Source organism: Harpegnathos saltator, unplaced genomic scaffold (genome assembly GCF_003227715.2).
Source record: "Harpegnathos saltator strain DR-91 unplaced genomic scaffold, Hsal_v8.6 scaffold744, whole genome shotgun sequence".
NCBI classification, from domain to species: Eukaryota; Metazoa; Arthropoda; class Insecta; order Hymenoptera; family Formicidae; genus Harpegnathos; species Harpegnathos saltator.
The window spans coordinates 255,011-282,985 of record NW_020230587.1 but is presented as its reverse complement, the minus strand read 5'-3'; the positions used below and the strand labels follow the sequence as shown (position 1 = coordinate 282,985).

At 37.7% G+C, this 27,975-nt stretch overlaps 1 protein-coding gene across 3 annotated transcripts in view; it reads right to left on the bottom strand.

Annotated features, from left to right (window-relative positions):
- The window catches only part of RhoGEF2 (Rho guanine nucleotide exchange factor 2), a 216,922-nt gene that overhangs the window by 95,184 nt on the left and 93,763 nt on the right, over positions 1-27,975 (bottom strand). For 2 of the 3 annotated variants that reach the window (XM_025305988.1, XM_025305989.1), the window contains one exon: positions 1,566-1,847. The exons of the other annotated variant lie outside the window; for it this stretch is intronic. In XM_025305988.1, coding sequence (XP_025161773.1) covers positions 1,566-1,847 — 282 coding nt within the window. The remainder of the gene's footprint in view (positions 1-1,565; positions 1,848-27,975) is intronic. 3 annotated transcript variants of the gene reach the window in all.

Below are 27,975 nucleotides of genomic sequence, written 5' to 3'. Positions count from 1 at the left end.
ACAATTAACCATTAAAATTTGCATTAAAATAAGAGATTAAATAATATGTCAATTATAATTAAAATTCATTATTAGTAATCAATTTCTTAATATGAGTTGTTCATTACAATATATGTAATACTTTAATAAAAGCAAGACAAAATCAGCTATGATATAAAAATTGATATCAACTGATGTACAAAAATTAATCTCAGGTGACAAATCGATATACAATGTGCATTTTTATATGTATTTACAGACCTAATCATGTAAAATCTATATGATATTATTAGCAAATATTTTGTATTATTAATATATTTTATATTTTTATGCTTTTACATAAGATATAAAACATACAATATAATTTATCATAGTTAATAGAACTGCGAAATATATGCCTCATAAAAAAATAAGTACAGTCTTCACCCGCTTAACAGCGGCTTCTGCTCGATTATTTTTATTAAATTAATTTCTTTTTTTAGTTTTTGGTATTCATTTTGTGAATAACATTCTTATTTTTTTTTTAATTACGTTCTCAGAAAAAATTAATGTCATCATCACCAAATAATAAAGATAACTAAAATATGAAAAATACAAGAACAGCAGTTATTAATATTATAAGTTTGAAGAGGTAGATACGATGATAAGTATTATCAACAAACGGAATGAAGATACGTGTAATCGCGTAACATGATATTTAAAAATATAATATTCATATATGCGTAAAGTTCTATTATATTTCTACATCATGGTATTTTTAATATCGTAGAAAACATGAAATGTATATGTGTGCGTGTGCACGCATGTGTGCGTGTGTAAAGCAGGATTCCAAAATTTACATTTTACACGTTTCATCCTTAAGTTACATCAGGATTCATCCATGCCTTCCATCTTGAAAAATTTTACAGAAATAAAAAGTTAATAAAAATATTTTAATGAATACTGAATTTTTATTATTTTTTAAAACTAAACTTGCTTTAACGATTTAAAATATTGTTCACAAATACAATTGTAGTAGTTTACAATTTATGTACATGTCTTTAACTACCTGCTAAGTTAATATATTAGTTAATTGGTTTAGTTTATATTGGTTCATGAACATATCAATTTTTTTTTATAGAACTGAATTACTTGTTTAATAGTTTTTTTTGTTTACTTAATATCATTGTTTCCGAGAACTAATTACTAACGTTAAGCGGGGAAAAACTGTACAAAATACAAAATATAAAATTCAATAAAAAATTAAAAAATTAAGACATTAATATTTGTTACATGTTAATTATATATGTAATATTATTAAATTATAAATATATTTTAAATTATATATAAATATATATATATAATATATATAAATATATATATATAAATATATAATATATATATATAAATATATATATAAATAAATATATATATAAATATATATATATATAAATTAAATTATAAATATTATTAAATAAAAATGAAAGTTTTGAAATTTAATAAAAAATTAACTTTATAATATAAAAATAAAACTACAGACACATTAAATATAAAATATATATAGTTAGTTAAAACTGTAGATAAGTTAAAACTGATAAAATATATACATCATTTAGCGTGGATGAGTAGATATCCTGTCCCAAAGTAGAAACCGGATATGGTGGCGGCGGAGTACCCGGTGGTGTAATATGCGACAATTCCTTTATATCGATATCACTGTATCCGACGTGTTTCGGAGGTGACAGATCGTTCATTGATTCAGAAGCAATTAAACGTTTGCTAGCTTCCGACGGCGACATCGTTGCGATTCCTAACTGTTCCGGACTTGACTTTGTTCGTTGATGTTTGGCAAGCGCATTCGAGGCACTTAAATTGACATCCTGAGAAAACTGAAAAGTAATTTACTGTTATTGTCAACTTTTTATTGTATAACGTTTAAGTATCATCATATTCCTTAAGAGCGCAAATTATTCTTCAAATCAAAAAAGCAATAATATTCAGAAATTTATTTAAAAATTATTACTGAACAAATATGTTTGGATTTAATATATGTAATTATATAGTATTTACATTTTACAAAAAAATTATTTTAATGTTTATGACGAAATAACATTACAGCATCCATCCATTGCTGTTTTGAGTCAGCTTTTGCACGCTTCCTTAGTTTATATGACTTATATTTATTTGATCTGTTTAGGAAGTTCGTTCAGATTTTTGCAGCGATTAAAACTCAAAAATTAATTATTAAAATGCAACTTTAATTAATAATGTATACACTACTTCCTTGAATAATGTCGAACCATCTCTTAGGTAGCTTCATTATTCTGTCAGCTTAGAATTGGATCGGCTTTTCATTAACCTTTTGAAACATACATTTTCCCCCATGCACAATTTTCACCGGACTCCCCTATAAAGGGCTTTTCAATCCGCTGAATACGAATCTGAGGTCGGAGAAATTAAAATTTTTCAAAATTCAAGATGATGGATCGAAATGCTCAAAATTAGATCTATATCAAATTATGTACCCGAAAATTTTTGGGCTCACTGAATCTAAAGTCGAAATATAGATATTCAAGATGGCGGACCCAATATGGCGGGTCAAATTGTGAAAATTAGACCGATTCGCATCAAATTATGTGTCAGAGGATTTCTGGGGCCACTGATTACGAATGTGAAGTCGAAATTGAGAAACTCAGGATCACATCAAATTATGTAGCCGGAAATTTTTGGAATCGCTGATTTTGTAACTTAGTTCAAAACAACGAAACTCAGAATCGCGAATTGAAAAGTTAAGAGCCGAATCGGCCGATTTTTGAGACATGAATAGGGATGAGATTTCTTTGTCACTAAGGTGATTATACGCTCATTTATATTTGCCCTATTCACATTTATTGCCACAAGTTATGAAGACGATGTAACAAGAGCATGACCCCATATAATTTTGAATGCTTTATCAACTAATTTTACTATATGAATAATATACAGTTAAATACTAGCGCGACCAACGAGAGTCAAATATTCGACCCCGAAAAACCCCGGGTACACAATTTGATGCGAATCGGTCTAATTTTCACGGTTTCGATCCGCCATATTGTGTCCACCATCTCGAATTTTGAAAAATTTACAATTCTGACCTCCTACTCGTAATCAGCGGTCTCAAAAATCCCCGAGAAATAAATTTGAGGACATATTATCAGGGTGAAATCCTTAATTACGATAGATTTTATGCAATCTATATTTTTCCAAGATTGGAACCACTATATTAATATAAGTTTTTAGAATTTTGAAATTTTGACTTCATTTTCGAAATCAGCGATGTCCAAACTCTTAGGATACATTTCTATTAGAAAAATAAGAAGTGAAGAGATATTTTTTATTCAGTTTGACGAGGTGTGACTTATATGCCACACTGTGCTTCAAAGGGTTAAAGTTACCCAAATGAATTTTGACGGTTTTCAAAGATTATAAAAGGTTTTATACCATTCATATTATTTTAAAATAAACACAACAGGTAATAGTCTGAAAGTGCAATGTCAGAAAAATATGATGGGTGAGTTAAAACGTCTCAATCAATGTCCAATTATTTTTGACACTAATTTTAAACATTTCTTATCGATCACTACACTTAGCTAACCTAATTGCAAATAGTATTTATCAGAATTGATTCGACTAAAATAGTTTGGATTTTTGATAAAAGCTCATAATATATTTTTTGTACTGTATTGTCTTTTAATTCTACTAAACACAAAACATGACTCTTTTCTAAATAAAAACTCTTTTTAAGTTAAACTAGTTTCGGTTTACGTTAATAGAGGCTGTTTTCTCATATCCCAGGATCTTTTTGTCACAATATTGTAAGTGAGCTATTTTTTATCACTTATTATTAAATGACATTTTCCAAAAATAATTCGTTTTTATTACATTTATAGAGCAAATCGCAAATAGAGACACGATTCTTCTCATTAAATTCATGAAAAATTGGAATATTTGAACTGCAAATATCAAATTGCTCATAATTGTTTATTCTATTATGTGCTAAAATTTAAGAGAATAAGGAAGACTTGGATATTTGCATGCTAAATATACAATACGTTCTTTTCGAAGTTCTTCATAGTAAGAGACGATTAATATATATGCAGAATATATAATCATAAAACATTTCAATTTATAACAACAGCAATGGGAGCTGAGCGGTAACGCGACTCGCGCTGACCGTCGCGCGGCATCAAAGCGCCAAGATGCCATCGCGACAGTTAGCGCGAGACGTGTTATCGTTTAGCCCCTACGCACACAGCTTGCCGCGGAGCGTCTATAGGCCGCGCTGGAAAACGCCTAATTTTGCACTGTTATAATTAAAAAACTATTACGATTTTCACATTATGGTACAAGACTTTTTTGTTCCTCTCACTTAGCTCTATGTCCCTACGGAGCCCGCGTGCCAAAGTTCTGAGACACCTTGTATATAGTGGGTGAATTTAAATAAAATCTTGCATTACAAAATCTATTCATTTACATTCCTTTTTCACTCTTTCTTTTATATAGTTATTTTTCATCCAAAATTATTTACCATAATCTTGAAAAGTTATTTATTTTCATTTTGATATTTCTCTTCTGTACGTTTGCGAAGGCTTATGTGCAACTTCGACAATTGTCTTTAAATATTTTAATATATTCAATTTAATATATTTCTGGGAGATGATAAATTTCTCGACTAACCCTTTAAGCAGATTCTCTATCATTACGATTCTCATTTATTTTATGTACTTTATTAATATAACTTTTTATCATGCAACATTTCCAGCCCAGACTAGTAGTTAAAACACAAAGTCGTATAACAGCCACCAGAATACATTTTTTATATTTATTACACTATAGTATTAGAGAAAGCAATTGTACAATAAAAATGTGACAAGTTTCAATAACGTATATATTAGGTACTTAATTAAGTTTCCGCCGTTTACTGATAGATGATGTTAGCAGTACTGTGTGCATGTACTTTAAGATCCCCTGCCTGCCAGAGTTGGCGGGCAGAAGGGGATGTGGAATGTCTTTCCATCTGGTGCAGGTGCTGACGGGGCACGGATGCTTCGGTAAGTACCTGCACCAGATAGGCAAGGAGCCCACCACCCGGTGCCACCACTGCCCCATGCTGATGGACACGGCGCTCCATACTCTGGCTGCATGCCCAGCATGGAGCTAGGAACGCCGTGTCCTGGCCGGGGCGGTGGGGTGTCGTGCGGGGGAACTTTCACTCCCACGCATGGTGAATGCCATGTGCGGGAGCGAAGAGGTATGGTCAGCGGCAGTCTCCTTCTGTAAGGACGTGATGTCCAGGAAGGAGGCCGCCGAGTGGGAGCACCGACCGGAAAGGCGTCGCAGAAGGCGACGCCAGGGTCGACGCTCCCCGAGAGGGGGAATCGGTAGCGGACCGGAGGTAGCGTCGGCCGAGGAGGGACCACCGATTCGTAGGGATCGGGGACCTCCTCGGCCGCCTCGAGCCCGCCTCCGTCAGCAGGGGGAGGGGAGTAGTGGGCATAGAACTTCTACACTCTCCCCCTAAACTGCATGGACAGATAGGGTAAGGGGGAGTGGCACCCCGGTCGGGGCTGGGCCCACTCCCCCAAAAATCCTCCCTCTCGACAAACGAGGGGAGGGATACGGAGGGAGGGCGGATGCCCCCTTTCTCCTTAGGTGACACCAGAAGGCCAACCGGCCAGGAAACTGGCCGGGGACCGTACCCCTACTAATTTTTCCTGGTAGGGGGAAAAAGGGGTGCGGTACACGAGGCGGGGGGCTCCAGGAGAGCCCTGGGGCCGGGGAGTTGGGGAGGGAATGCGGGAGCAGTTCCCCTAACTCCCCACGCAACTGTCTGACAGGTAGGCATCTCGCAGGGGTTTTAGCCGGTAAGAGTCCGGTATAACCCCCGACCCTCCCGAAGGGTCGGGGGTATCCATGATGGATTTCCCCTGCGCGAACAAAAAAAATGTACTTTAAGATGGTAATACATCCATATAAAAGTAATAAATCATGGTGTAATTTCAGTATTGCCATTTGATTACAGTGTAAACAACGAATTTTTCTATTGCATTGAAAATGTAGAATTTTGTACCGACAAAACAGCATTTGCGGGTGGTCTTACTCCATTATTTAATTTTAAAGAAAAGCTGAAAGTTATCGTTCACTCGTAGAACATTATGGTGACAATGCTCTATCCAATGCTCTATCTAGAAGTTGTAGAGAATGGTTTCAACGGTCTAAAGATGGCGACTACGACGTGAAAGACAAAGAACGCTCTGGTGCACGAAAAAAGTTTGAAGGCGAAGAGTTGGAAACATTACTGAACAAAGATCCACATCAAACGGTTAAGGAATTCTCAGAATCATTAAATGAATCGACTATAAGCAAACGCTTAAAAGCAATAGGATTTATTCATAAACAAGACTACTGGGTGCTATATGTTTTGAAAGACAGAGACGTTGAAAAACGTTTAACCATGTGTAAATTATTGCTTCAAAGACAGAAAAGAAAGTCATTTTGCATTGAATCGTTATTGGCGATGAAAAATGGATTCATTGCGATAATCTAAAAAGAAGAAAATCATGGGTAAAGCCTGATCAGCCATCAAAATCAAAACGGCAAAACGGAATATTCATGGAAGAAAGGTCATGCTGAATATTTGATGGGATCAAAAAGGTGTGATATACTACGAGCTGTTGAAACCGAATGAAACCATCACTGCTGATCGCTATCGAGAACAAATAGTCAATTTGAGTCGATCATTGAAAGAAAAACGTCGAGAATATGCCAGAAGGCATGACAAAGTCATTTTTCAACATAACAATGCTCGACCGCATGTAGCAAGACCGGTTAAGGAAACATTAGAACTGTTCGGATGGGATGTATTACCTCACCCGCCGTATTCACCGGACCTTGCGCCATCGGACTACTATCTGTTTCGATCGATGCAACATGATCTTTCAGAGCAGCATTTAACTTCTTGTGAGGATATCAAAAATCAGCTCGATGAATGGATCAGCCTAAAAAAGGCACATATTTTTGATCGCGGAATTCATTTGTTGTCTGAAAAGTGGCAAAATGTTATAGCTAACGACGAAAAATACTTTAAATGATATAATGTTTATTCTTTTATTTTACTAAATTATAAAAATGTAAACAAAAACGGTGGAAACTTATTCAAATACCTAATATTAATACCGCAAGTAGAGGCTGCAATCCAAAACTACCCTTCATCCAAAGAAAACCATGCTTAATGTTTGATGAGATTGGAAAAGTATAGTATACTGAACTTTTACCTAATTTATCGCTTTTTAATACAGTCAGTCTCGGAATTTCCTAAACAGACTGTATTCTCCACTATATCTTCACACTATCATTTGTTTTGATCACTTAAAAATAGTTTGGTATAGAACCTTTTGGGAGCCGTCAAAAATTACTTGAATGATTCTTTTAACAAAAAACCGATCTAATTTTAAACTGACGAAATAATGGAGCAACCTAGGAGATAGCTTAACATTATCTAAGAAAGTATTATATTATCAATTAAATTTGCAGAATCACACACATATGCTTTATTGCCCTGAATTTTGGTAAAAATACTCGATATGATCTCAAATAAATGCCCTTAAATACATTTTCGGAAAACAAATTTAATACTAAAAATTAGAAGATTTAAAAAGTTAGAAGATCGGAAAAGAAGTTTAATACTAAAAATGTTTAATATTATATATATCGCTTATTTATAATATTACATTATTTTCTCAGATGAGTCTACGTATCGCAAAAAATTTTTTCTTCAATTTGATTTAATTTTCAAGTACATGATAGATATCGTACTCGACTTCTGTTTCCGGCGACGAATAAGTGTGAGTAGTAAGTGACAGGGCGAGAATAGGATAAGGGTTGCAATAGGAAGTAATAAGAGTGGAGGAGAAGGGAAGGGTGTGGGAGGAAGCGGGAGGGAGTAGGGACGAGAGTGAGAAAGGGCTGGAGGAGGGGTGGTGGAAGAAGGGGGATAGAAGAGTGAGACGAGTGTGCAGGCTGTTGAGATTAGGAAGCCGGGAGAGGGTGGACAGGGGAGAGAAACAGGTGATCGAGAGAGGTAGTGCAGACTGGTGGCATAGTCGGGAACAAGGAGAGAGAAGCAGGGAATTTGAAGGGAGGTAAGGCGAAGGTGGAGGAAGAAGCGGAGAGTAAGAGAATGGAGGAAGAAGGAAAAGGAGGGAAGGGGGTGAAGAGGAGGGGAAGAGGAGGGAGAATAGAGAGGAGAAAAGGAGAGGGAGTTCGACGAACGCAGAAAGGTTGAGGAGAGACAGCACGAGCAGCATAGGAAGTGTGGGGAGTTATATAGAGATGATATGGGAGGGGAAAAGGAAGATAAGGGGCGTGGAAGAGGAGGATGAAGAGGAAAGAATAGGTAAAAAGAATGTGAAGGTAGGAAGGCACCAGGAGGGGTATGGAGAGGGAGGAAGAGGAAATCAGAGGGGGAGGAAGGAGAAAGGAGGAAAGGAGGTTGGATAAGAGAGGAGGAAATGAAGAAAATGGTGTAGAAATTAATGGAAGAAGTGAGAGGATATAAAGAGGAGGTAAAGAGGAAGGGAGAGAAAAGAGATAGAGAGAACAGGGAACTAAAAGAGGAATTGAGAAAGGAGAGAGAAGAGAGAGAGAAGGAAGGAATGGGAGGAATGGAAGAGAGAGAGGAGGGAGAGGGAGGAAAAAATAAAGAAGATGGAGGAAAGGATGGGGAGATCGGAGAAATGGGAAGGGAAGAGGATGAAGGAGGGAGGAATGGGGGAGGAGGGGGGAATGATAAGGGAGTTGGAGATAAGGATTGATAAAAAGGAGAGGGAGGAAAGGAGAAAAAATGTGTTGGTGAGGAGGGTAGAGATAGGGGTGAAAGGGATGGAGGAGGGTGTTAAGGAGGTATGGCGAAGAATGGAGTTGAAGGTAGAAATGAGGGAAGTGAAGAGGCCAGGGAATGGGCAGAAAGAAGAGGACGGGATGGTATTGGTGAAGTTAGACAGCTTGAAGGAAAAAAGGAAAGTGATGGAGGCGAAGAAACTGAGACGGAGGAGGGAAAGGATAGAGGATGATTTAACAGTGGAGGAGAGAAAGACGAAGTGGAGGATAGAAAGAGAGGCGGAGGCAGAAAGAAGAAGGGGCAGGAGGGTGCAAGTGGGATATATGAAGATGTGGGTGGACAGGAAGATACAGAGATGGGATGAAGTGGGGGAAAAGTGGTGGGAGATGAAGAGAAACTAAAATGAGTTGAGGTAGAGGGAGTGAAGGAGCCGGGGAGAAAGGGGGGAGGCGGAAGAGAGGGAGGGAAAGGGGGAAGAGGTATACAAGGTGGCATTTTGGAATGTAGCGGGGCTGAGGAATAAAGATAGGGAATTCTGGGAAGATCTGAAAGGATGGGATATAATGGTGCTGTCGGAGACATGGATAGATGAGAGGAGTTGGGGAAGAGTGAAAAAAGAGTTACCGAAAGGATTCAGATGGGAATGTCAGGGAGCGAAGAGAAGGAGCAAGAAAGGAAGGGCAATAGGGGGAATGGTGAAGAGTGAGAGAAGGGATGGAGGTCGGGAGGGAGGAAGAGGTGGAGGGGATAATGGTAAGGAAGGTGAGAATGGCGAGGGAGCGGTGGAGAGTAATAGGGATATACGTGAATGGAGATATGGAGGAAAAGTTAGAATGGATGAAGAAGTGGGTGGAGGAAAGAGGGCGGAAGGGAGGACGGTAGTTGGGGAGGATTAAAACGCGAGAATAGGGAGAGAGGGAGGAGAAACAGTAAGAGGGGGAGGAGGAGAGAGGAGGGAAGCAGGAAATCCAAGGATGGGAAGGTGTGCAAAAACGGAAGAAAGCTATGTGAACTTCTGGGAGAGAGAGGGTGGTGGATATTAAATGGGAATAAGAAAAAAAGGGGGATGAGGAGGAATGGACGTACACAGAGGGAGGGGGCGTTAGTGATAGACCACGTGATGGGAAATGAAGAGACGATGGAAAGGGTGGAGAGGATGGAAGTGGGAGAGAGTGGAGTCAGATCATCAATCGATAGTAGTGCGAATAAGAGGGGGAAGGGGAGGAAAGGAGGAGGGAAGAGAAAGGAAGATAAGGAGGGAAGGGGAGGAAAAAGTAGGTGGTCAAAGAAGGAATTAGAAGGGTTTGGGGAGGAATTCAGGAAAAGGAGGAGAAGGGAGGAGAGAGTACAAGGGGAATGGAGGAAATATGAGGAAGGGATAAGAGAAAAGCTGAGGGGGATGAAGGGGAAGGAGAAAAAGGAGGGGAGGGGGTGGTGAGATGAAGAGTGTAGAGAGGCGAAGAAGAGACTGAGGGGGAGCTGAGGGAATGGAGGAAAAGGGGAGGAGATGGAGAAAAATATAGGAAAGAGAGGTTAAGGTATAAAAGGGTATGTGAGGAGAAGAAGAGGGAACAAAGAGAGAGGTGGGTGAAGGAGTTAGAGGAGGTGAGGACAGAACAACAGATATGGGAGATGCTAAATAGGGAAAGGAGGAGGAGGGGGGATGAATGAGAAGATTGAAATGAAGGAGTGGGAGGACTACTTTAGGAGAATATTAGGAGGAATGGAGGAAAGGGTAAGGAGGGAGGTAAACAGGGATGGGGAAGAGGATGGAGAGGAAAGGGTAGAGCAGGAGGAGATAAGGAAAGTGGTGAAAGGATTGAAAGATAGAGAAGCAGCAGGAGGAGATGGAATCCCAAGTGAGATATGGAAGTACGAGGGACAGGAGGTGCAGAGATGGTTAGGGGAAATATGTGAAAGGATGTGGATGGGGGAGGGTTGGCCAGAGGAATGGAGCGAGGGAGTGGTAGTGTCGATCAGGAAGAAGGGCAAAGAATGGAGGAGTATAGAGAAGTGACTCTGACACAGACAACATATAAGGTATACACAGCGATATTAGCGGAGAGGCTAAGGGAGGAGATGAAGAGGAAGAAGATATTGCCGGAGAGTCAGGCGGGGTTTAAGAGGGGAAGGGGGACAGTGAACAATATATACGCGTTGAGTTATCTAATAAACAGGCAGGTGGAGAAGAGAGATAGGAGGCTGATAGTTGCTGTTCGTGGATCTCAAGGCAGCTTTTGATTCAGTGGATAGGAAGATGTTGGGAAAAGTGATGAGGGAAAGGGGAGTATGGGAAGGACTGGTGAGAAGATGCGAGGAGGTGTTAGAGGACATAAGGAACAGAGTGAGAGTAGGGGGGAGAGAAGGAAAAAGATTCTGGACAAGAAGGGAGGTGAGACAAGGGTGCCCATTGAGTCCGCTGCTATTTACAATATTAATAGCGGACATAGATGAGAAACTGAAGAGAGGGGAATAGGGGGTAAGGCTGGGGGAGGGGAGGGTGTATACGCTGGCGTACGCAGATGACCTAGCAATATTGGCGGAAGATGAGAAGGGGATGAAGGGAATGGCAAGGCTAGAAAGGTATTTTGACAGGAAGGGGTTGGAGGTAAATAGAAAAGACGAAAGTAATGAGGTGCAGAAAGAGTGGAGGGAGATGGAGGAAGGTAGATTAGAGATGGAAAGGGAAGAGAATGGAGAAGGTCAAGGAATATAAATATTTAGGATATGCGGTGATGAGGAGTGGAGGACAGGAGGCACAGGTGAGGGATAGAGTAAGGAAGGGAGCAAGGGTAATGGGGTAGGTATGAGAAATAGGAAAAAGGAGATTTGGAAAGCATTGGGGGGAGAGAATATTGTTGTTAGATAAATTAGTGTGGCCGGTGGTAAGTTATGGGGTGGAGGTTTGGGGATGGAGAGAAAGGAGAAAAATAGAAGAATTGCAGGAACGATACCTGAGATGAGTATTGGGGGTAGAAAGATGGACGCCAGGGTACATAGTGAGAGAAGAAATGCAGAGGGAACTAATGAGGAGCAGAGCGGGAATAAGAGCGTGGAGGTATGAGAAGAGGTTGGGTGAGGGAAGGGGGAGGAGATAGCAAGAATGTGTTGGATGGAGATGAGGGGTAGGGCGAGGAGAGGAAAAGAAAAGGGAGATGGGAGGAGGAGAGGAAAAGGTTTTTTGAGGGCAGAGGGTGGAAAATAGACAGGATAGAAGAGATAAGGGAAAAAGGAGGGGAGATAAAGAGGGAGGAACTAAAGAGCAGGGAAAAGAGAAGACAGGAGGAGGAAAGATGGGAAAAGATAAGAGAGTCAAGGTTCAATGAGAGATATGGAAGAGTGAAGGGAAGGGGAATACCAGAGTATTTAAAGAAGGGCTGGGGGGAAAATAGATGGAGGAGGATAGTGAGGTTTAGGCTGGGATGCGAATTGAAGGGAGGTAGGTACTAGGAGGAAGAGGAAAAAAGGAGATGCAGGATATGTGGGGGAAGAGAGGAGACGTGGAAGCACATATGGGAGGAGTGTACGAGGTAGGAGGAAGAAAAGGGATGGCAGGAAATGGAGGAGGTGCTAGGAGAAGAGGGAAGGGGGGAGGGGTGGATGAGGGAGGTAGAGAAATGGTAGAGGGGAGGGGGTGAGGGGGAGAAAGGAGGAGATAGAAAAGAGCGGCGGAAACGGAGGTCAAGGTGTGAAAGGAGAGGAATGGAGAGTGAGAGAGAGGGAGAGAATGGAAGGGTGGAGGAATGAGAGTATATGTGCGGAGCGCTCTCTCTCTCTCTCTCTCTCTCTCTCTCTCTCTCTCTCTCTCTCTCTCTCTCTCTCTCTCTCTCGTGCGGACGGAGAATAGTTTGTAAGGATATAAATATAAGAAAATAGAATGTAAAAGATAGGGAGAGGGGAAGAATTGTAACCCCAGGGGGAAGCAATAAAGCTATTATTATTATTATTATATTATTATAAATATCGTACTCATTGTCAGATACTTTATGTAACAATTAATTAAAATGACATATATCATATACTACTTTTACAGCATCAATAAATCTACAGAGTCATTTCTTCATTCTGAGTTTTATTAAAATTGGAAAAATATTCCAGTAAAGGGAAAACAATTTGTTTAAAACCAGCTAAATAAATTTTCGAGCATTTCGAAATTCTGCATGTTAGAAATCTTCATTATAAAATATCAGATTTTTTAAATAAATGAACTTTTGCGCATGATTAAATAGAATTAAGTTTTCTGCAGTCTTATAATATATTATCTTGCGATATAAACTATTTTCATTCCTGATAATGAAAATTGTATAAATGAGTAGATGTGCGCAAAAAAATTAGATTAGCCTAATATAAAGTATTATACTAATCGCGTATATACTAATCGCGATTATACTAATCGCGTCAACTCATTATAAATTGTTGATTCTAAGATATAGTTTATCATTTATCAATATCCTAACTTTAATAAACCGAATTATATTAATGTACATAAAAATATAAATAATTATTCTCTGTATTTCGTTGGAAACAAGAGAAGTAGTAAATCGTATTTGTAGTAAAATAGCTTCAAAATAGTGAAACCTTTCTCAAGTTACATGATCATATTGTTGCGCCCGTGCTTTTGCGAAGTATCGAGGTGTGTTCACATTGCTATGATCAAGAGTCCCTAGCAACGAAAAATAATAACAGCAGACGGAGAGTTCTTGGGAAGCTGTCAAGATAGACGGACGCGAGATTTATTATTCGGAGAATTATTTATGCGAGAGTCTGTACAAAGCTGTAAATAGTAAAGCTTCCTTTCTTTTACACAAGTATTCTTATTTCCTCGAGTGCGTGGTGTGAATGTTGCTAGTTAAAGAGTGAGCGCAACAATATGTATTTTTTATCTTGTTAATATTTTTTATCTCGTTAATATTTTATCTTGTTAATATTTTAAACTGCTTACGAACTTGCCTGGGTATGAAAATCATTTATAAGATGATTAACCTTTAATCTTTAACCTTTAACCTATCTTAGATTTGACTGACCTTTAAATGTTACAATAATCCCCTTCCTGTAATAAAGCTTAATGTAACTTGTGCCAATGCGCAATAGTTTATAAGAATTCGTAGTTTAAAATTTTCTATGCTAGTTATATATACCACTTCAATAGCAACAAAACTTAAATAAACATGGCTCAGCGAATGAGGAACGCGATTAAACCGCGATATCATGCATTTAATTTGTATATTTCCAATTTCTTTTTCTTTTTTGAAGCACGTAATCAAGCAAATAATATATTAATTAAAAATTATATTACTATAGAATTATCAAGTGTAGTAAAAAGAAATCCATTATTTTTGCATGAAATTGAAGACTTTAATTACCATAGTTAGAATGATTCGATTTAGGTCAAATATGCGCCGTTTTGTTCGATAACTTGTTGCCATTTTGAAGGTAATTTCATTATGCCTCTCTCATAGAAGCCCTCGTCCCTATTGGCAAAAAATTGAGACAGTCGATTTTCACAAGCCTCTCTTGAAGCGAATTTTTCACCAGCAAAATTGTTCGCCATGGACAGGAAATTAGATGGTAATCACTTGGTGCCAGGTCCGGACTATAAGGTGGATGCATAAGAACCTCCCAACCAAGCTCCCGGAGCTTCTGGCGAGTCACTATCGATGTGTGTGGCCTGGCGTTGTCCTAACGGAACACAATTCCTCTCCTATTGGCCAAAGCTGGCCTCTTCTGGGCGATTGCTTCCTTCAGACGGTCCAATTGTTGACAGTACAGTTCCGAGTTAAGAGTTTTGCCGTAGAGGAGCAGCTCATAGTAGATAATTCCCTGCCAGTCCCACCAAACACACAGCAAAACCTTCCTGGCCGTCAATCCTGGCTTGGCCACCGTTTCCGCCGGCTCACCGCGATTCGACCACGACCGTTTTCGCTTGACGTTGTCGTAAGTGATTCACTTTTCATCATTCGGTCCATGAGGTTTTTTTTCGTTAACTCGTGTGGCACCCATACATCGAGCTTCTTTTTGTATCCAGCCTTATTCAAATGGTTCCAAACGGTTTTTTGTGCAATCTTTAGCTCTTGGGCAATCGAAACAGTGCTTACATGATGGTCAGACTCGACAATGTCCATGATTTTATCGATATTTTCGACAATTGGCCTTCCAGTGCGTGGTGCATCTTTGACATCGAAATTACCGGAACGGAATCGACGAAACCAAAATTGCGCGTGATTGGCTGTTACAGTATCAGGACCATAAACACTATTCACATTTTCAGCCGCCTGGCTTGCGTTTTCGCCTTTATCGAAGAAAAACTGTAAAATATAGCGTATTTTCTCTTTGCTAGTGTCCATCTTTGACGCGCGCTCAAACAAAACTGAGTCTACTAATCACAAAACTGTCACAAAAGTTTTTTTAGTACGAAATCTCATCTTTCTAACGCCATCTAGTGGAACCCGATCGGACTTATACAACGCGAGATACAGATAACTAAAACCATCTATTGGAAAAATAATGGATTTCTTTTTACTACACCTGATATTAAAATTATTCGCATATTTTAAAAGGAATTATAGTAAAAAGAAGGAAGGTGCGTGTTCAAATTGTAAAACACACTTTATTAATATATTTAAAACTAAAATTCCGTCACAGTTATGTTATTCATTATTCCCTAAATATTCTTAAGTTCAAACATTATATTAGAACACTTGTAAGCTCACTCTTCTGTTTATCATTCGACTGTTTTATATTCTCGAAACTAGAAGTATTTTCTACAAAATGTTCATCTTCCATTTTTTCACTCTTTGTTTCGCACGAGCTTCTAATATTGTCTAAACAACAGTTGCCGCTCGATTTTAAATACTAACGCTCGACAGTCAAGCCGAGGATTCCTCTCAAGCACCATAGTAAAATGTGAAAGAAAACGGGTCCGGACTTAACAAATAACAATTTCACTTTCATGCTGTTTACAAATGCTGGGAACAAATCTTAAAATTCTATCATGAAAAAAGTAATATAACGTTCATAAATAATATAACAACTAGTAACATTAAAATAAAATTCCTTCTAGAACTTTAAGATAATTTATTTTTCCAATGATAGACTTATCATTACTTTTCCTATTTCTAATTCCTTCTAAAACATGCAAATAATTTTAATAATTCTAAAATTATATAGTTGTCCAGTTAATATAATAATTGTATAATTAATAATTCACTTGACTACTTATAAAAAAAGAAAGAGAAGATTGAAGAACTCCAGCACTGCTTATTTCCTAAGTTATGCTCGTTACTAATTTCGCTATTATTGAATACATAAACATAGACAATTTTAAACTATAATTTTTCATAAACTATTATGCATTGACATAAGTTATATTGTTATAGGGAGAAAATTATTATAACTTGTTAGTAAAAATTCTGCGAGTTTGTATCTCGGCCATTAGAGGAAGAATATATAGTGTACTAAAATATACTTGGTATGAAAATGAAATTCTAATAAAAAATTTAAAAGACTTGTGAACATGCACCGGTCTCCTTTATCATACACAGCAGAACTCGTTCTGTATCTCGCTTCATCACATACACTTAAGCCTTATCTATTATACAATGTGCTCTTTGCTTGCAATGTGCAATTTGTTCCTGTTTCTTCTTTCTCTTTATCTCTTTTTGACTTAAACCTTATATCTCAAACCAGAAAAAGAATATAGGAAACGGAAACATATTGTAGATCAGATTTTAATATGTTTTTTTTATTCCAAAACATTATACCCTTGATAAATATTTGCGCACTTTTAATCTATTTCATCAGAATGGCAGATATTTTCGACGACTATTACCTAATCTTTAAAACGCGAACAGAGCCTGACAGCGCGATAAGCGACTCACACTCAATGTTCACTGTATATAAACAGCGTGCTAAGCGCTTTCATTTTTTAAGATCGCAATACGTAGAAGACATAACAATTAAAACCCGCACTGCACACAGCGTTCGTCTGATTTCTAAATAGCTCACAATCTAAAGCAATAATCACACTAGCGATTGCCGATTGGATTGCAATTGCGATTGACGATTAGCGATTACTTTTCAATTAATCAGGGCAAAACAGGCACCGATTGAGATTGATGATTGCCGTATAGACAATGCTCTATTTTAATCATCAATCGCCAATCGCAATCGTAATCCAATCGGCAATCACTAGTGTGATTACGGCTTTACCTGTACATTAATTTTAGTTATAACCGTAAGGTTATATAAAAACTAACCAATTGCAATCGATTATTCTCCTTGTGCTAAAGGAACTCGACTGTGATTGGTCAGTTTTCTTACGACCTTATGGTTACGGCTAAAATTTGTAACTTAAAGGCCTTTACACATAAAAATTCGTAATCATAACTATTAAGGTCATTCTACAATACGTGTCGTAAGTTATAAGCTGTAAGAACTGACCAATTATAGTCGATTATTTTTGTAATAATCGACTGTGATTCGCCAATTCTTACGGTTTACAACTTACGACACGTATTGTAGAATGACCTTTAAGGCTCGTCTACATTAGCTGTAAGAGTAAGGCTGTAAGATTGCAAGATACGAAATGAAATATTTTTATTCGCTGACAACTTACGTTACAGCCTTACAGCCTTACTCTTACAGCTATTGCAGACGAGCCTTAAGGTTCTAATCGTAAAATCTGTTATTCATTCTTAGTACCCCAATATACGCTTACCAATGAACTATAGAACTAACTGGAAGGAGTACTGCCTGTATTTTCGCCGTATAATCGTGAACCAAAAGATATTGGGTTGGCAAATAAGTTCGTTCGGTTTTTGTTTCAGTATAAGTTTAATGCGGATTCGCTTTTTTTTTCTCAGCGCTATCGTGCAAATCGGATACACATTTGAAAGGTTATGTTTCACTGTTTATGTTATGCTGTATTTGGTTTGGCCAACATCAGTATTGTGATGCTGCGTAGCTGTGAACATGGAAATAAATAACGTGCATTATCGTCACATTTTGTTCTATTATTTTAAAAAAGGCAAACGAGCTGCGGATACTCATAAAAAGATATGCCGTGTGTATGAAGATGATACCTTAACAGAACGCGTATGCCAATTTCCGTTCTGGAGATTTCGACGTCAATGATGCGCCCCGCTCCAGTCGCCCGACCGAGATTAATTCAAGTGACATTAAAGCTATAATCAAAGTAAATTCATCTCAATCGGTACGAGAGATTGCTACGACATTGAATATATCCCACACAAGCGTAGAAAAGCATTTGCGCCAGCTGGGATACATTTCTCGGCTTAATGTTTGGGTGTCGCATAAATTAACCGAGGCTAACTTGACCACACGCATATCCATCTGCAATTCGCTACGGAAACGCCAAGAAAACGACCCATTTTTTGAACGAATAGTGACGGGTGACGAAAAATGGGTCGTCTACGATAATGTAACGCATAAAAGATCATCGGAGCACAGCAGCGAGCCACCGAAAACCTCGAAGGCGGGATTGCATCCGAAGAAAATAATGCTCTCCGTATGGTAGGATTTCAAAGGTGTCATCTATTACGAACTGTTACCGTCAGGCAAAATGATTGATTCAACTGTATACTATTCGCAATTGACGAAATTGAACCAAGCAATCCGCACAAAACGTCCAGAATTGGCAAATCGCAAGAGTGTCGTCTTCCACCACAACAACGCCAGACCTCATACGTCATTGACCACTCGGAACAAATTGCTTCAGCTTGGCTGAGATGTTTTGCTTCATCCTCCGTATTCACCGGATCTTGCCTCTTCCGATTATCATTTATTCCGGTCGCTGCAGAACTCTATGAACGGGATAACTTTCAAGGATGAAGAAACTGTTAAAAACCACCAGGATTGGTTTTTCGCCGATAAGCCTCGGACGTTTTACGAACGCGGCATAATGAAATTGATGGAAAGATGGCTAGAGGTCATCGATAAAGATAGCCAATATATAGGGTGTCCCATTTAACCTGACAAATCGTAATATCTGGTAAAACTACATGTCGGATCAAAAAAAGTGGTTAATGAAATTTGTTCGTCTCGGAGGGGGACATCCAATGATATCAAACTCGATCTCCCACCCCACTCCCAGGGGGGGGTAGGGGGCAACTTTGAAATCTTAAATGGGAACTCCCATTTTTTATTGCAGATTCGGATTCTACGCCACAAAATACGTAAGTTTCGTCCGAAACTTTTTTTTTATTCGTGATAGATGGCGCTGTAATCCCAAAAAATTAGATTTTCTGCAATTCTCCAGAAATGATCATTGGATTGAAAAATACAAAAATACCTGTTCAATATTTTAAAAAATATTTTTAAAAAACATAATAACAGTTATTTCCCCCCATCCCCTCGGGGTAGGGTGGGTGATAACGTTCAAATCTCAAATGAGAACCCACATTTTTCATTGCAGAATTAGATTTTACGTGAAGTTTTTACGGAAACAATTTTTTTCATTCGTGATAGATAGCGTTGAATTTTTCCGAGAAACTACTTTTAGCGTTACCCAGGAACAACGACGAGGACGTAGTAGCTTTCTGTTCCCTTCAGGGTGCTTGTTTTAGGTGAGTCCCCTCGCCTCTCACCATCGGGGTGCAAAGTCAGAAGAGAATGATAGTGGCATGAAACACTCTTCAAAAATTGATTAAGCACCTCTCCTGATTAGAAAGGTAAATGTCTAATAATGATCGTCTCTTAAGTTCTATGGGCGCGGACGATGGAGAGATGTCACTAACAACAAATTAATTATGCAAAATCACCCCGATGGTGACAGGCGAGGGGACTCACCTAAAACAAGCACTCTGAAGGGAACAGAAAGCTACTACGTCCTCGTCGTTGTTCCTGGTTAACGCTAAAAGTAATTTCTCGGAAAAATTCAACGCTATCTATCACGAATGAAAAAAATGGTTTCCATAAAAACTTCACGTAAAATCTAATTCTGCAATGAAAAATGTGGGTTCTCATTTGAGATTTAAACGTTACCACCCACCCTACCCCGAGAGGATGGGGGGGAATAACTATATGTTTTTTAAAGATATTTTTAAAAATATTGAACAGGTATTTTTTTATTTTTGAATCCAATGATCATTTCAGGGAGAATTGCAGAAAATCTAATTTTTTGCGATTACAGCGCCATCTATCACGAATCAAAAAAAAGGTTTCAGACGAAACTTACATATTTTGTGGCGTAGAATCCGAATCTGCAATAAAAATTGGGGGTTCCCATTTAAGATTTCAAAGTTGCCACCCACCCCCATCCCCCGGGAGTGGGGTGGGAGGTCGAGTTTGATATTATTGGATGTCCCCCTTCGAGACGAACAAATTTCATTACCCACTTTTTTTATCCGACATATAGTTTTCCAGATATTACGATTTGTCAGGTTAAATGGGACACCCTGTATAATTGATTAAAATTTATCTTGTGTATCAAAAAATTGTGTTTTATTCTACTCTGAAAAACCGAACGAACTTATTTGCCAACCCAATAGTATCCAAATCGAATCTTTCTTTTTATCTACCATATATTAAGTGAACTAAAAGTTTAAGCTTACAAATGCAGTAAAGTATATACAGGGAGGAAAGGTCAATATTTCGTGGGGGTATAGAATGAGGAAATATAAGGTAAAAATGTTATATAAACATGGTGTCGTTTATTACTGGTTTCCGAGATACAGCTATGTTAAATTACACGTCGGAATTTAAAGTTGGCGCGTCATTGGGATTTCATTCTTCACCGTAACGGAGCGCTGCAGGCTGTGTATCAGTTGGAAAGGTTAACGAAACACACCTGGTGATCTGTCCTGCTATTTGTAACACATTGCAAATATGCCGCACGTGTTATCTAATATAGAGTACGCAGATATGGTTTATGTTTATGGGTATTGTAATGGCAGTGCTCCCTCAGCCATTGAAGAATATTGTTGTATCCGAGCCACAAGGTTTGTGGCAGCGTCCGTTGTCCGTGAGCCTTAGGCATCTGATGCTGATTTTGACAACTGAACGAAAATTGTCTGGACGACGGAAAATCGATAAGAATAAAATATAAGAAAAAAATAAGAAGAAAACAGCTGACAGAGAGTCTCTGGCAAGCTGTCATCGTAGACAGATGCGAGAATTGTAGATCAGAGAATTATTCTTGTTTAAAGCTTGAATGAGCTGCGCTGTAAATAGTAAAGCTTGTTATTTTTACGCGAGTGTTTTCATTTACTTGAGTGCAAGTGCGAATGCGAGAGTGAGTGCAATAATATCATCGTCGTTTTCCGGTGCGCCGCATTCCAGACCGAAGAGTATTCTCAAACGTGTTTAACAGCTTACGTGAAAATGGTACACTTCCCAGTGCTCACATCACATCTGAACGTAGAGTTAAGAGAAATGTTGAGGAAAAAGAAAATATATTTCAAATGGTACAAAGGAGCCCTACGACTAGTACAAGGGTCTCTGCATGTACTGGTGTTCCTCGGACACGTGTCTGGTGGATACTGCATGACCCACATCTGTACCCATTTCATCCGCAACGAGTACAAAATCTCCATGAAAGAGATGGAGCCACACGTCTACAGTTTTGCCAGTGGCTTACAGAATCATCGTGAATTGATTCCTGTCATACTTTTCACTGACGAGGCAACATTTACGCGTAATGGCATAAATAATACGCGTAACATCCATCGTTGGTCGCAAGATAACCCTAACGCCATTGTTGTACGGAATTTCCAAGTTCGTTTCTTCGTCAACGTATGGTATGGCATGATAGAATGCTGATTGGTCCCATTATTTTACAAAATCGTATGACAGGGCAGAGTTACTTCGACTTTTTACAAAATACGCTTCTACAACAACTAGAAGATATTTCCCTGGCTACACGAAGAACAATGTATTTTTAGCACGACGGAGCACCTCCTCAGAACACACATCTTGTGAGAGAACACTTAAATGCAGTGTTTCCACATTGCTGGATCGGTCACAGTGAAACAGTGCAGTGGCCACCAAGATCACCCGACCTAACTCCCCTGGATTTTTGTTTTTGGGGTTGGTTAAAGTGCGAGGTGTACAAAACTAAAGTGAATACACGGGATGAACTTATTGCACGTGTAATAGCCGCTGTTGACCAAATTAGAGGCTGTGAAGATGCCCTCCGGCGCGCAACCCGCCACGTTCTCACAAAATGTGACAAATATATCGAAGTACGGAGCAAAATATTCGAAAATTTGTTATGATAGATGTATTACAATGTAATTGCAGTAAACTTCAACTCATATTAGACAATTCCGACGTGTAATTGAACATAGCTGTATCTCGGAAACCAGTATAAACGACACCATGTTTATATAACATTTTTGCCTTATATTATCTCATTCTATACCCCCACGAAATATTGACCTTTCCTTCCGGGACACTCTGTATAGAACAGATACGAGGTGCGTCAAATGTAGTAGATGAGTTTTATAGATGCTAAATATTATGTACAAAATGTTCATATATAAAATGTTATTATAAAAGTATTATTTCACAATAAAGATTGACAAAATAAAACATTATCTTATTTCGCTTTATAATTAATTTTCTTAAATAATACATTTTTATAATAAAAGATTTTAATTCTATATTCATTATTCAAGACTAATTGTCCTGATTAAAGTATGACGATAGTACATATAAAATTTCGTTTCTGTCATCTCTCGAAAAGATTTGATAACATTTTCAGATTCACATTGTACATTGCGAAAACTTAGGAGAAATAGACTATAGTATGTTAGTAAGACAATGAGTGAGATTCTATTTAATAATGGCCTTTGTCTTGCATGTTGATTCGGCACATATAAACGCGCATAGTATATGCGCATATACTATTGCTTTTAACCATCGGTTTAGCTTTAAACTCCGTTTAAAGCAAGTTGTGGAACTGGGCCCTAGACGTGTTCGAGGAATGGGGATAGAGCCACGTAGAAAAGGATACACTCTGTTTTATATATGTTCTCTCTCGCACACTTTCGATGGAAGGGGAATAGGGAAGGCAGTTGCTAATCTGTACAACAATATAGCAACTATACCTGTATACAGGGTGTCCCATTTTAATGTTCCACCCCAAAAAACTTTTATTTTTGATTGTAGAAAACAATGTTTCAAACAAAAGTTGTATGGTTTTGAGGAGGGCATAAGATGATGCCATTGGTTTGACATTGAATAGTTTCTTGAAGGTCACATGAAGGTCATCTTCAATTTCTTAAATGGAACTACCTATTTTTTATTACATATTCTTCTAGCTTATATCGAGAGCCTTCCAAAACCCTATAATTAAGTACTTTTTCGTTAAGTACTTTTTAAGTTATAAGGCAAGATCGAAAGCACGATCCGACCGGTCAAGGCAAGATCGAAAGCACGTGTCATTTTCAGCCTAAAATTCAAAAAATCAATTTTTTGGATTTTTGAACTTTCGGTCCAATTTTGACTATGACAACCACGTTTCGACCCGAAGTATACTCCATTACCCAAGTATACCCCATACGCACGTTAAAAAGCATCGATATTTTCTTGGCGAACGTAATATTTTGAGCATTGTTACAAAATTTTGTAGTCCTGTAATTATGGCTGATTATCCGCCAAACGAAATAGTCGACCTGATTCGTATTTTGAGTGAGGCTGAAAATAATTACAGTGCAGCGGAAAGGATGTATGCTGAAAGGTATCCTAACAGACGTCATCCGTGTAGAAAGACAATAAGAAAACTCGCCGAGAGGACACAGCAGGGCAGTTTAAGAAGGATACGACAAAAATCTGGGTCAAATGAGGCAAATTCATTGGTTGTCTTGAGTGCCGCTATATTGAATCCCCAAATTTCCACCAGACAAATCGAGAGACAACACGGCATATCGAAATCGACAGCAAATCGTATACTTAAAATAAATAAATTCCACCCCTACCATATCCATCTAATCCAGAAATTAAAACAGAAAGATTTCGAGCGACGCTTGCAATTTTGTAACTGGACCTTAAATCAAATTCGATAAAAACCCACATTTTATCGTAAAGATGTTCTTTTCTGATGAAGCCACGTTCGGTAATAGAGGGGGCGTTAATAGACATAATTATCATTATTACTCTGATCAAAATCCTCATTGGCAAAGGAGCCAAGAATTTCAAAGACAATGGTCTATTAAGTTTGGGCATTCTTGGTATTCTTGGAAATAACATCATAGTTTTTTGAACACCATTGAATAACACCATACTTTTTTGAACAGAATCTAAACGCGTAATACTATTTAGCATTTCTTCAGAATGATCTGCCCAACCTTTTGCGACATGTCAATAATGACTTGCTGAACCGAATGTGGTTTCAGCAGGATAGAGCGCCAGCTCACAGGTCCCGAAATGTTAGAAATTATTTAAATAATAGATTTAATAATAAATGGATTGGAATGGGTAGTCGGACTCATGAATGGCCACCAAAAACACCTGACTTAACCCCTCTCGATTTTTACTTTTGGGGATATGTAAAAGAAAATGTTTATGCGGAAGAGCCTACAACAGCGGAAAACATGAAGGAAGGTATTCGAGAGACATGTACGAACATAAACGCAGATGTCCTTCAAAAAGTGCGGGATGATTTTCGTCGTGGGTTGGACATTTGTATCCCAGTAAATGGCGGTCTTTTCAAACACCTAGAATAATTGCACATGTCCCGATCTTGCCTTGACCGGCCGAATCGTGCTTTCGATCTTGCCTTGACCGGCCGGATCGTGCTTTCGATCTTGCCTTATAATTTAAAAAGTACTTAACGAAAAGATACTTAATTATAGGGTTTTGGAAAGCTCTCGATGTAAGCTAGAAGAATATGTAATAAAAAATAGGTAGTTCCATTTAAGAAATTGAAGATGACCTTCATGTGACCTTCAAGAAACTATTCAATGTCAAACCAATGGCATCATCTTATGCCCTCCTCAAAACCATACAACTTTTGTCTGAAACATTGTTTTCTACAATCAAAAATAAAAGTTTTTTGGGGTGGAACATTAAAATGGGACACCCTGTATGTCTCGAGATAAGCTGAAGGTATAGTGATCTAGGTTGATCACTATATCGGAGAAAAAAAAACAGCGGTGGTACTGTCATACAGGTTAGCAACTGCCTTCCCTATTTCCCTTCCACCGAAAGTGTGCAAGAAAGAACACGGTAAAAACAGAGTGCATCCTTTTCTACGTGAGTTATACCCCCATTCCTCGAACACGTAGTTTAGATATACTGTGTCTAAGGTACAGCCGCCATTTTTTCATTTTTTTTCGATATAGTGATCAACTTAGATCACCGTGCCTTCAGCTTACCCCGAGGTATACAGGGTGTCCTAGTGTAAACAGTCGGTCCGAATATGTCGAAAACTAAGCCCGATAGACAAAAATGTCTCAGAAAAAAGTTGTATACTTTCAAGGAGGACATATAACAAATATATCATTTTGTTTACAGATGGCACCATTTTCGAGATATTCATTGATTATTACTTTTCTTAAGTAGAAACCCGAATTTTTTATATCATCTTTTTCTACTAATTAATTTGAACAACTTTTGTCTGAAACATTTTCTTATTTGCCTAATATTTTTTGAGATATTTAAGGAAAACTTGGTAACTTTTTCAATATTTAACTTACGATATCTCTTTAATTATTTGTCGAAAGAAGAAATAGTACTAGACTTTTTTATTCTACTTGGTCTAAAGAATATATTGTTACAACAGTGCTCTAACTTTTGTTAACTTATCGACTTTTGGAAATTTCAAAATCATCAAATTAACAAAAGTCAGGGTGTTATTGTAACAATATATTCTTAAGACCAATTAGAGTAAAAAAATCTAGTACCATTTTTTTTTCCGACAAACAGCGAGATATCGTAAGTTAAATATTGAAAAAGTTACAAGTTTTCCTTAAATATCTTAAAAAATATTAGGCAAAAATGTTTCAAACAAAAGTTGTTTAATTAATTGATAGAAAAAGATGATATAATAAAAAATTCAGGTTTCCATTTAAGAAAAGCAATGATCAGTGAATATCTCGAAAGTCATCTGTAAACAAATCGATAGTTGTTTTATATCCCCTTTGAAACCATACAATTTTTGTCTGAAACAGTTTTGTCTATCGAGCTCAGTTTTCGAGATATTCGGACCGGTTGCTTACAATCAGACACACTGTATATACTTCTGTGATCAAAAGGTATCCGAACTTTATTTTTAAAAATTAAAATTACAATTCAATCATCAAATTCAATCATCAAAAGTCTCCTTCAAAGTAGTCCCATTGCTTGCAACGCACATATGCCAACATTTGTTCCAATCCTGGAAATATCGCGGCAGACGATATGGCCTTCAATTCACGCAGCGATTTTTCTTTGATGTCCTCAATTGATTCGAAACGTTGTCCGCGAAGTGGTGTTTCCAGTAGGGAGAACAGGAAAAAGTCGCAGGGAGCCATGTCTGGTAAATACGGTGCTTGTGGAACGACATTCGTTGAGTTTTTTGTTAGAAATTCACGCACAAGTGTCGAGGTATGCGATGGTGCGTTGTTGTGATGCAAAATCCATGAGTTGTTTTCCCACAATTCCAGTCGTTTCTTACGAATTGTGTGCTGGTACGATCCAAATAATATTCCAACTTCATCTGCTATCTCTCGCACAATCAATCGACGATTTTGGAGCACCAATTCTTTCACTTTCTCAATATGAGCGTCATCCGTTGACGTTGATGGTCTTCCAGAGCGTGGGTCATCTTCACGGATTCTCGTCCTTCTTGAAACTTCTTAAACCACTCAAACGTACTTGTTTTCGATAAACAATTATCGCCATAAGCTTTCTGCAACATTTTAAATGCGTTTGTGAACGAAATTTCGTTCACAACACAAAATTCCAAACAAATTCTTTGCTCCATATTTTGACATCGTAAAAATCGCCATGCACAACAATCTTCACTGACATAAACAACTGCTACTTTCAAACGGCTTGAAGGAACGCCATGACTTTTTCACCAAATGTGAAGGACATGTGTACCAACTTAAGAAAGTAAACGGATTTGATTTACTGTTTATTCGCAATTTTTTAAAAATAAAGTTCGGATACTTTTTGATCACAATAGTAGGTACAGCCACTGTATTGTCGTACAGGTTAGCAACTGACTCTTCTATTCCCCTTTCATCGCAAGTATGCGAAAGAGAACGCACAGACAAAACAGAGTGCATCTTTTTTTACATAAAGTCTACCTCCACCCTTGAAATTTGGGAGAACGCGCAATCTAAATATACTATGTTTATAGTGATGACGACGATGATAGAGACGATAAGATAAATAGAGACGATAAATGAATGATAATTTGACGATTTCAGATTATATGCTCAATTATCACGGCTTATAAAGCATATACGATAAAAACAAGGTTTCTTTTGTAATTAAACTCTAAAGCAGGATTTCCCAACCTTTCTTGTATTTCGCACCTCTAAAAATTTATTAATGAACCTTCGCACCTTCTACAAAAAAATTATTCGTATGTTTTATGGTAAAAATTAGTTGTTAGAGTTTTAAGATAAAAAGTTAATTTATAATTTATTTTAGTATAGTATAGTAGTTTTATAAAAATTAACTATCATTTTAATATTATAAAATTATTACCCATGATATCAAGCTTCGCATAATGATACGTAATGAATATATATATACAGATACGTAAAAAGTATATAATTTTAATAACAATTTTTTTTAATTTAATAGTAAAAATGCCGGATTATTCCAGAATTCATCTTAATCATTATTAATTACAATCAGTTTTCCTCACATCCACAAGAATGTTTTTTTCGCACTCCCGGTTGGGAATCCCTACTCTAAGGAATAAATTAAATTCTCTCATTCAGAAGCCAATCGGATCAGTTGTTACAGTAATAACCTTTCCTTTTTTTTAACTACGGCGTTATATAAATAGGTAACAATCGATTTTCTGTATTTCGCTCTGCGTGTGCATTTGGCACAAGACAGTACTTTGTCCCTTAATATATTAATTTTGAGATAATTGGTATATAGTTATACTAGAGATTACCTTCACGATTTTGTCAAATTTAATATATATTTTAATGCTACCTTCCCACTATTCCCACTAT